Raw genomic sequence first — 11,567 nt, 5'->3', positions numbered from 1 at the left:
GTCACGGATGAAGGCGATAGGCTGCGTCAGGCGTGTGATTGGGCGATCAACCGTCTACATCGTCTTGATCACTGTGGTGGTGGTGGTGGTGGAGGAGTGGCTGGAAGGAAGGATAGCAAGCAGTGGCGTCAATTCAGAAAAAGCTAAGGTATGGCAACATGACTGGTGTCTTGCACGCGCGCCTTCGCGCGTGTGCAAGACACCAGTCATGTTGCCATACCTTAGTAAACAGACATGTTACATTTATTTTAAGAAGTCCCTTTACATTTTTTCCCCTGTTTCTACGGTTTATTGGTCTGGATATGGCAGCCTGGAACGGTTGTTCAAGTGCAGCTAGTAAACTTGGCATGTTAGTAAACGTGCCACAATTAACTATAATGCATTGCACCTGTGCAGCTGACCTGCGGAACTTGTGAATATACCATTTTGTCAAGATGAGGAGAATACAAGTGTGGAGAATATAATGCCTTGTTAAAGCCATACCCAATTGACGCCCCTAATAGCAAGACTCACACTTTTGTTGTGTTTTTTGTTTGTTTTTTCTCAGAACAGCAAATCATTAAAGCCTGGTTCATAATTCGTTGTACGATGGTGCCGTGCACAGAAAATCTACGTGAGCTTGTGCATCTGCTTTTGGTGCGCAACACCACCATATGGTTTAGAATCACTTCATCTGGTGTCCTAAGTTTAACTAGACACATGTACTGAGTATTATATCATTTTACTTCTACTACTACACCCTGGCCCTTTGTGGATTACAGACTTCAATAATAGGATCCAATGCAGGACATACTGTATATAGTCAAAAGTCTGCTTGAAATCAGGTTGATTTGTCTATGTTTGAGATTGCATAAACACTTAATATTGAATTATATGACACATAAAGACATATATGATCAAGTGAATTGCATTAAGGTGTTGTTTAATTTGAACTAAAAACAGAAATAATTTAATGTTCTCCAAACGCTATTTTAGCTCAGAGAACAAAATAATGTTTCAACGTGTCGGTCTCTCCCTCTCTCCTAATGTTTCTCTCTCTCTGTCACTGTAGGTCTCTCTCTCTCTGTGTGCTGGAGTCCGTCTCTCCCTTTCTCCACGATTCTTATCATTACATTCTTTCATTCTTCAATCTTAATTCAAAACATGATTTCATGTTCAAGGTTTGTCTATCTCTTTAAATCATTTTTAAAATGATAAATGCAAAACGAACGGTTTTGGACATAGACCTACAAGATTTTCACCCGACAACGACGATAATCTGAACTGTCGCTGGAGTAGCGGGAACGCCACAGTCGCCACCTGCAATGTTGTGGCCCTCGGCTTGGTACCCTAGTCATAATTCGGCCCTCGGAAAACTAATAGCCTATATGCATATATGCCATTTTGTTCTACTTCCGGGTGTCTTTCGACTTCCTTCACAGGTGTTTCTGATGATACTAATGAAGGCTCTGTTCCATTCTGGTCAAACAGAGTCAGGGTGCTGATATTGTGCATGTTCACTGGAAACACTCTGCTACACCAGTGGGTCTCAAAGTGTCCTTGAGTGGGTTCCAAATGTCCCCTACAGGTGTGTAACTCTGAGAGTGTACAAATGGAAGAAAATGACCCGCAAGGGTCCATTTGATTCCATTTGTTGATTCCATTTGTACAGAGTTATGGGGGTCATTGAAATTAAAGACCAACTGTACAATAAATCAAACAGAGCCTTCATTAGTATCATCAGTAACACCTGTGAAGGAAGTCGAAAGACACCTGGAAGTAGAACACAATGGCGTATATGCATAGAGCCTATTGGGGAACCCTGATCTACATCTTGGACACGTTTCTTTCTATTCCACTCCGTTGTGTGTGTGTGTGTGTGTGTGTGTGTGTGTGTGTGTGTGTGTGTGTGTGTGTGTGTGTGTGCGTGTGCGTGTGTGTTGTTGTACTGTGGCTGGCATTATGGCCACATGCGTCTCAGGCGTACCTCCCACCACCACCGGAGCTCATGCTCATGCTGGCGCTGCTGCTGGCCTCTCCGTCCATCAGCCTCCTGTACTCTCCGATCTCCATCTCCAGCCTGCTCTTGATGTCCAGCAGCATCTGGTACTCCTCGCCCTGGCTCTCCAGGTTAGCCCTGAGCTGCATCAGCTGGCCTTCCATGCTGCTTATCTGTCAGGAGGTCAGAGAAACACTCATGTTGTACAGCGTGGTTTTTCAACCCTCTTCATATCGTTGTTGTTGTCGGGTGGAAACCTTGTATGTCCAAAACCGTTCGTTTTGTAGTTGTCGTTTTAAAAATGATTTAAACTAGTGAAAACAGCAGTTCTACAAGCACACAGCAGTTCTACAAGAACACAACGCCTCACACCGCGAGGCGTTGTGTGCTCGTAGATCGGCTGTTTTCACGACTTTCGTGCAACGGCCTTGTATGATGAAGCAGGCCTTTACTTTATACGAAGAGCTTATAGATAGGCTATTTCAAATAGCCAAAGTATAAAATAAGGTTAAAGTTATTGAAATCTTCCTCATTTTTGCTCTTGGGGACCTCCAAGGACTCCTGGGGGTTCCCTAGCCTAGACCCTACTTTGAGAACCACTGGTGTAAATTATAAATATATATCAGACAAAAAAGAAAAAGGAAGAAAAATCAGGAAAACAATGAAGACAGCAACAAATAAAACAGCAATAGCATCCCTTAAAGGACAACTTTTTTTTTTTTACAACAAAGTTTCGTATTTTAGATTGTAATTGGAGAAAAGATAAGATGAGTGTTAAAATGTTTTCATTTATTGCTTTCTATTGTTTTGGCGATTTTAGTATTTTGATTTCAGTGGGTGGGGGGCCTGGGGGCATGCCTACAAGTGGCTAAATAGCCTATGTATTTTTAGACACAATAAGCCAGCGATTTCTTTGTTACCATTTACACCAGCCCCCAACCCCCATAAAGTCACATCTGCCCATGAAAGATTGTGGTGCATCTTAGGAAATAGGAATGGGCTTATTGTGTCAAAAAATGAATATTTAGCCACTTTCATGCATGAAAATCGTGAAAATCGTTAAAATCACTAAAACGATAGAAAGAAGTAAATGAATACATTTTAATCTTTTCTTTTCTCTATGACTATCTAAAATATGAACCCTTGTAAAAAAACGAAGTTGTCCTTTAATTGGGTGAATGTTCTTTTTAAAGTGACCACAGATGTCACAAACAGGAAGTAGACCGTCCCAAGGTTTGATATGTGAGCACAATGAGAGGACATCACTGACCTGCATCTGGAAGCTGGACAGCTGCATGTTGTAGCGCCCGTTTACCTCCGCCAGGGCGCCCTCTAGTGACGCTTTCTGTACAGTTCAGAGACACACCGAGATGTTAACAGCAAGGAACTGCAGCAGGTCATCATCTGCTCAGTGAATGCCAGTGGTGTAAAGTAACTAATTACATTTAATTAAGTAATGCATTTTTAGGTATTTGCACCTGTACTTTTACTTCTACTCCAGTACATCTCGGATCCAAATATTGTACTTTCACTTCACTACAATTATCTGGAAACTCAAGTTAGGCCTACTAGTTACTTTACAGATATAAAGGATTATATTATAAAACATACATGAATCCACTTTAGCCCTATTTTATACCTAGGCTATTTGAAAATAGCTGATCTACAAGCTCACAGCGCGTCGCATCGCGGCGCGGCGCGTTGTGAGCTTGTAGATCTGCTATGTTCAAACATTTAGTACTTTTACTTTTAGTACTTTAAGTAAATGTTGATGCCAATACTTTTGTAATTTTACTCAAGTACATTTTGAATTCCAGACTTTTACTTTTAACAGAGTATTATTATTTTGCCGTATTGATACTTTTTACAAAAGAAAACTTTTTACACCACTGGTGAATGCAGATGATTCTGATTGACCCTTCAAAACGTTTGATCTTATATAGTCACCTTTTAAACCTTATTTGTGTAGCAACTTGAATAGTATTAGAACACACAGAGAGAGAGAGAGAGAGAAAGAGAGAATCACCATGCTCATCTGTGTCTGCAGTTCAATCTCTAGGGACTGGAGGGAACTCTTGGTGTCTTTTACTTCAGTGGAAACAGTGGTCACGGTCGTCTGAGTGATGGCCACTTCCTGTTGGAGGGCTTCAACCTGGGGAGGGGGGCAGAGAGGAGGAGAGGAGAGGAGACATACTTTAAATAGGCTATATATAGGCCTATTGTAGATTGTGGTGACTCCGAATAGCCTATAACGTTTTTTTTTTTTTTTTATTAAATTCTGTATATTTTCTCAAATTGCCTATATGCTATAATACAAGACAGGTGATAGTAAATAGATGATGATAGATTTACTCGTGTATGAAGGTCATATTATGAGATTATATATTTGATTGTGGATGTACACATGGTGTGGACCACAGGGTGGCGCTGCAGTGGAGCAGTTCACACCTGTCACAGACTTTAAAACAGTGTTTCTCAAACTTTCAAATTTCAAGGTCTCCCCTTAACTCTGACAGTGTACAAATGGAACCAAATGATTTGGTTCCAGTTGTACACTGTCAGAGTTACAGACTTATAACTTATGGGTCAATTTCGACCCCCCTAATGGAACCCACAAAGTCCCTGGAATACTCTTTGAGAACCACTGCTTTAAAGGATATTCAATCAAAATCAGTCCTTCACATCTGCCCAATGAGAGCAGGGCCATGAGTTAAAGCAGCACTGTGTAACTCTTTAACAACTAAAGAGCATATCATCTACCACAAAATTATAAAGTTACATGTTCTAAGCATCTTTCTTCCATAAATGTAAAGACTCGGGAGAGTGTTTTTTGCAAGTCGTTCAGTCCAAGTGTATCCTTAACCCTAACCCTAACCTCAGTAAAACTAACGCTGGGGAATGCTAACCTGGTGAATGCTAACCTGCCGACGCTGGTGAATTTTAACCTGGTGAATGTTAAACTAGTCGAACCAACGGTTCTTAAGCCAGTTCCTTGTTTGATACACTCGGAATTAAAGACCTGCTAAAAATACTCTCCCGTAAAGACTCAGGCCAGGGGGCCCTGCTAGGGGCTTGACTGTACCTATAGGGGGAGACAATGAGTTCCAAGCAAGAGGCGAACATTGTGAAAATAGCTGATCTAGATTGGCTATTTTCACAATATTTATGTTGCGGAACTGAGTCACATTAAATGTAATACCTACAATTCCAAGTGCTTGTCAGGGTGGGGGTCCCCTGTTCAAATATGTTTATTTTGGGGGTCATGGCCTAAAAAGGTTTGAGAACCCCTGGTATAGAGCATTAACACATTCATCCACCAGGGGCATTGACAACTCATTCTTATGACTTCCTATATAGCCAAGCTTTATAAATTATATATTTTTTAAAGAGAAAATAAAAAGAAGCGAATATTCGACTTCGGTGAACAACGTCGAACAGTGACTTTGATATTCGAACATTTGGTGAATGCCCTACTGCACGGTGCTGCTTTAATCACACAACATCATTGTTTCGGGGGTTCGTTTGGAGGGGGTGTGTGGGATGGAACGAGGGACCACCCGTACCTTCTTGTCGAACCAGACCTCCAGGTCCTTGCGGTTCTTGGCCGCCACCGACTCGTAGTGTTCTCTGATGTCCGCCATGATGACGCTGAGGTCCTGCTGAGGAGCCACGTCCAGGTCCACGTTGATCTGACCTCCCACCTGCGACCGCATGGCCAACAGGTCCTGCAAACCAGGGACACGTGTGAACAGGGGCGTCACAAGGGGTAGGAAAGTGGGACTGAGTTACCAGGGCCCAAGGTGGAGGGGCCCTATAGTAACTTTAGCTATTGAAAAATAGCAGATATACAAGCTCACAGCGCGGCACCGAGTGCCGCGCTGCGAGCTTGTAGATCTGCTATTTTTTTGAAAAGTCGTGAAAATGTGTGCAAATCTTATGTATTTTTTTAAGCGAACATTTGTAACTTTTTGAGATGGGGGTCCGTGGCCAAATTCATATCATTATTTTGGGGGGTCCTTGACATGAAAAAGTTTGAGCATCACTGACATACATAGAAACATAAGTTTCTTGCACACATTTTCACAATTTTTCAAAAATAGCAGATCTACAAGCTCGCAGCGCGGCACTCGGTGCCGCGCTGTGAGCTTGTATATCTGCTATTTTTCAATAGCTAACATTCATGGGGGGCCCACAGTGAATCCTTGTACCCAGGGCCCAGAATTTGGTGTGACGCCCCTGGACACATGTGAATGTATAGGCCTATCCCCGCACGCATTGGACTGCGAACCGTTTGATGTACAGTAATTGGCGCATAGTGTAGCATTATAATAAGATAAGAAAAAGATTATTGTCAATCAAATTGTACATAAAATGTAAATTTGCCTTTGGCACACAGGCAGTCGGTCAGTATACAACAATAAAAACATACATAGAATACACAAAAACATACATAGAATATACAAATGTATTAAATACTATATAAAATGCATCCCATAACATAGCAGCAGTGATCAAGGGCTGTAGGGAACTATTTAAACATTTTCTTATTTAAAATTTCTACTGCAGTTGGCACAAATATATATATATATAATTGCTTTGTACAGTATATAGTGTGGTATATTGTACGTAGTAATGCGTGATGTACAATACAGTAATGTGTGGTGCAGTGTAGCATTATCTTATGGTAGGCTACAGTTAGTAGTACAGTAGTATGGTTTAGTAGTATTAGGCCCTGAATGAGTACATAGGTTACCTCTTCATGGTTCATTTTGATCTGGGCAAGTTCCTCCATCAGTCCTTCTATCGTCATGGTGAGTTCTGACCTGGCCATGCCCAGTTCTGAAAGCAGATTCCTTAGACCAGCGATGTCCGCCTCCACCGACTGGCGCATGCCCAGCTCGCTCTCATACCTGAACCCAGGACAGACAGCATTTGAATGTTACATTCAGTTGACTGATGTTTAGTTTACAATGACTCATTTCAAACCAAAGGTAAAGTGATATTGAGACCAATTCCGTCCAAGTTCAAGTTCGCCCCAATTTGTATCTTATTTTATTTTTTACTGCTTGACACCTCAGCTAGGCTCAGCTGATGCCATTCCACACAAGGGGACTGTATGGTGATAGCGTTTGACAATTAGATTTTCATTTATATCAGGAATTTAAAGCACGACTCAAAAGGCATCATGAAGTAAAATTGCAGAGCATATAACACTTGACCGAAACACATATTCTCAATGGAAATAAACAATACAATGACAAAAGGTTTTATGTTTTAAGTTATAAGGTTTAAGCAGTCACACACACCTGGGCGTGAGTCAAACTAATGAGTTGGGTGTGACCGCACACCTGTTGTGCATTGAGCTAATCAAATCACACAGGGTAAATCAGCCACACACTCATCGCCCTTCATGTCAGATCAATACCAGCTTAAGTTGGTGATTCATTCAGGGTGACCGTGTCTAGAAGTGATTGATTGATTGATTGATTGATTGATTGATTGATTGACTGATTGATTGATTGATTGATTGAGCCAGCCAGAAGAGGCGGGTATACTACTGTACTTCTCTTAATCATGTCTGCTGGAGTCATCTGTCAATATAATTAGAACTAAGTATGCAATAAATTATAATTATTATTATTAATATATTATTATCATTATTATTATTATTGTTGTTGGATGTTTGTATCATTATCATCAGTAGCGTTTCACTGACTTGATTCTGAAGTCGTCCGATGCCAGCCTGGCGTTGTCGATGCTCAGGATCACTGTTCCCCTGTCGATGACGGATCCCTGGATCTGACACACAGAGAGCACCAGAGGGGTGGGGTTACTACCTCAGGACAACATGCATCAATATCATTTTCATCATCAGTGAAAACCACACTAGTTTAACTCTCAGACACGTTCCAATGATTGTTTGAACATGTTATAGCATTCGTACATGGATAACCCCCCACCCCTCTGGTAGTGTAAGTAGAAAGAAACCCTAACTCTGATGAGCATTTGTGTTCTTCATTTCATGTGTCAACTTGTAGGCAAAACCCTGGGCAGAGAAAGTCGATGATTAAACACAGTCCTCAATCTCAATTAACTACCATCATAAAGTGCTCGAAAGCAAAGAAGGCTATCGAACCGAGGACCTTTCAATTCCCAGATGGTGGCTTTAACTATTGAGCCACTGCTGCCTTAAAGCAGCTTGATGCCTGACAACCCAGCGCAGCTGTCCAGAACCAGAGGCTGTCCTGTGCAGTTTAGTGTGAAAGTGCATCAAACCGTAAGGCTTTGAACTCTACAGCAGAGCTGAATCATAACACAAAATGCATAGCAAACCTTTTCCTGTATGAATAAAAGTTACAAAAGCGTTATTATTCCCGGTAGTACATCTCAATCCTCCGTGAAGGCAAATATCCACATGTTCATTGCTGATCCACTGCTTTAAGAAACACCACAAACATTTAGTAGAGAATGGCTAAGTAGTCAAAAGCAGGTATTTTTCTACTTTTCTTCTAATTTTCTACTCTTATTCAGAGGAGAGAGAATAGAAGAGAAGAGAAGAGAAGAGAGGAGAGGAGAGGAGAGGAGAGGAGAGGAGAGGAGAGGAGAGGAGAGGAAAACAGGATGAGAGAGGAGGGAGCGTAGTGATATTACGACACTGGTGAATGCTAACCTGGTAAATGCTACTATGCCTAAACCTAACCCTAACCTCAGTAAAACTATGCCTAAACCTAACCCTAACCCTTAGTCGAACTAATGGGACATCGAAATATCGAGATTTTACCGAGAGGGGACACTTCAAGTGAACAGAGAGGGAGGGTGGGCAGAGGCGTCAATTGGGTATGGCAGCTGCCATACCTTGGCTACAGGGAAAAAGATAAATTAAAATGAATTCATCATGCCTGTTGATAAGGTATGGCAACATGACTGGTGTCTTAGACACCAGTCATGTTGCCATACCTTAGCTTTTGCTGAACTGACACTACTGGAGACATCTCCTCCTACCTTTCCCTGCAGGTCAGAGATAGTGGCGAAGAAGCCGGAGTAGTCGCTGGCGCCGGGCGTGCTCCTGCTCTCCAGGTAGCCTCTGATCTTCAGCTCCAGCTCGGCGTTGGCCTTCTCCAGGGCGTGCACCTTGGCCAGGTAGCTGCCCAGGCGGTCGTTGAGGTTCTGCATGGTGAACTTCTCGTTGCCGATCTCGAAGCCGCCGCCGCCTCCACCTCCACCTCCACCTCCACCCATGCTGAAGCTGTAGCTTCCTCCTCCACCTCCTCCACCGCTGCCGCCCCCGAAGCCTGCACCTTAGCATGGGAAATTAGTAACACCATCGTTCACTTTGTGATTCAAGCACCGAGTTTTGCACAATGTTTCCTCTGGACCTATACTTTTCCCCAAAAAAGCACGTTAGCCACTCAATTTATTTAAAAAAGGGTTGGGGTCCCATTGACTTTCTATACAGTAAAATAATACAAAAAAAAAGAATCTGTTTTAAGTAGCATATGAGGGGTCAAACTAGGGGTTTTTCATGATCCTGAATCCAATGCAAGCATTTGTTTTGCACAAAAAACATTCCTTGGGCTAAAAAAGGCCCCACGAAACTATGGTTTAGTGATGAGTCATCAATTTTCACAGTAGTGTGGGGGTCGTTTTTAGCCCAAGAAATGTTTTTTTTTTTTTTTTTGGTGCTAAACAAATGCTTGAATTGGATTCAGGATCATGAACAAAACCCTAGTTTGACCCCTCATATGCTACATAAAGCAGATTTATGTTTTTGTATTATTTTACTGTATAGAAAGTCAAAGGGACCCCAACCCTTTCAAAAAGAAAATGAGTGGCTAACGTGCTTTTTTGGGAAAAGTAGGTCCAGAGGAAACTTTGTGCAAAATGTGGTGCTTGTATCACAAAGTAAACGATTCTTCCAAAAAATAGACTTAATTTCCAGCACTACCTCCACCGAAGCCACCGCCACCGCCGCCTCCCGCGCCGTAGGACTTGTAGGCCGTGGAGATGCGGACCCCTCCGTCCAGACCCCCGTACACGCTCCTGGAGCTCACACGGCCCATGCCGCCTCCTCCTCCGCCCAAGGACATGCTGCTCATGCCGCCTCCGCCTCCGCCCATGCCGAAGCCTCCTCCACCTCCGCTGGAGGAGCGGAAGGAGCTAGAAGATGATCTCATCATGACTGCAGAATGGAGATAGAAAGAAAAGGAGGAATGGAGGTGGAAAAGGAGGAGAGGGTGTCTCTGTCTGTCTGCCCGCTCTGAGGAAAGACAGTGGGGAGAGATGGGGATCGGGTCTGAGCTTTATACAGGTGAGGAGGATGGGGTGGGTGTGCGGGGTGGGGTGGGTGTCTAGTTTGCGTGTGTGTGTGTGTGTGTAAGGGGGGGGGGGGGGGGGTGTACGACTGGTACACAGTGGGTTTGCCAGGGTTTCTGCAGGAGATCCACGGAGCAGAGGTGTGTTGGCAGAGAGCTGATGGGAAAATGCCCCCGGCAGAGAACGAGCATCTGATTGGCTTGGCTCGGTGCCAAGGACACCTGGGGGATTGACACGCCCACATACCTGCACACAGAAGAGATGTCAAATGTATGTCAGCTAAGGTCTTGGAACAGATGAGCACACGCACGCACGCACACACGCTCGCACGCACGCACACACACACACACACACACACACACACACACACACACACACACACACACACACACACACACACACACACACACACACACACACACACACACACACCCATGCTTGCTGAATCCACCTCTGACATTCGGTGTACCGAATCAAACACCGAATCTGACCTTTAATAAATAAAACAATATACAGATAGACACCATTGTGCGTCAATTCATGGGCTGCATTTGTAGTCCAAAACCGGTGTTTAGGACTGTTCAATTTGTTTAATTGGCATAGAACAAATGTTCTATGTTAATCAAGACACCTGTGTTGGTCCTCAAAATGGCTGGTGTAGGACTATAAATGCAACCCATGAATACGGTGGGCACGCAGACATTGATTGATTGATGAACAGTACAAGTATAGTCAATACAATTGAAATGTAGTGCAGTACGAGTACAGTTAAACACCCTGCCTAGAAGGAACATCTCAAATAAGACCTTTTACGGTCTTTTTTACGTTGAAAGCCCTTGGGAATTTAATTCATGGACATAATAAATAGCAAGCAAAGAAAACTTTCAATAATATCGCAGTTATAACATGCCCAGATACTATATGGACTGGACCTTTACAACACATTATTAACGCAATCAATCTGGCAGCAACAGGCAGGCTGATGATACCACCAGTAGCTTCGGCGACTGCCTAAAAGTCCGACATCTCAGTAGTCCTACCGGGTTAGGTTTAGGCATAGTTAGTACTGAGGTTAGGGTTATCATTCACCAGGTTAACATTCACCGGCGTCGGCAGGTTAGCATTCACCAGGTTAGCATTCACCAGTGTCGGACTAATGGGACATCGGACCAATGAGACGTCGGACCAATAGAGCTGCAGTCATGACGTGACTCGCTCATCCCCCAGTTCATGGAAGTCATTTCTCTATGGAGAATATCATTGGGTCATCTTAAAA

The 11,567-nt window shown here is 43.1% G+C and overlaps 1 protein-coding gene across 1 annotated transcript in view; it reads right to left on the bottom strand.

Annotated features, from left to right (window-relative positions):
• Window positions 1-54: 54 nt before the first annotated feature.
• Window positions 55-11,567, bottom strand: part of LOC308283022 (uncharacterized protein) — a gene marked incomplete at both ends in the record, with an annotated part of 54,160 nt that continues 42,647 nt past the window's right edge. Inside the window, 10 exons of the mRNA XM_080723408.1 lie at window positions 55-100; window positions 1,967-2,151; window positions 3,249-3,323; window positions 4,005-4,130; window positions 5,542-5,703; window positions 6,732-6,888; window positions 7,695-7,777; window positions 8,981-9,270; window positions 9,924-10,157; window positions 10,378-10,512. Of these exons, the coding sequence (XP_080579534.1) occupies window positions 55-100; window positions 1,967-2,151; window positions 3,249-3,323; window positions 4,005-4,130; window positions 5,542-5,703; window positions 6,732-6,888; window positions 7,695-7,777; window positions 8,981-9,270; window positions 9,924-10,157; window positions 10,378-10,512 (1,493 nt within the window). The remainder of the gene's footprint in view (window positions 101-1,966; window positions 2,152-3,248; window positions 3,324-4,004; window positions 4,131-5,541; window positions 5,704-6,731; window positions 6,889-7,694; window positions 7,778-8,980; window positions 9,271-9,923; window positions 10,158-10,377; window positions 10,513-11,567) is intronic.

Source organism: Nannobrachium achirus (genome assembly GCF_963921795.1).
Source record: "Nannobrachium achirus genome assembly, chromosome: 4".
NCBI lineage: Eukaryota > Metazoa > Chordata > Actinopteri > Myctophiformes > Myctophidae > Nannobrachium > Nannobrachium achirus.
The sequence above is the reverse complement of the archived record's forward strand: the minus strand, read 5'-3'. Positions and strand labels throughout refer to the sequence as shown.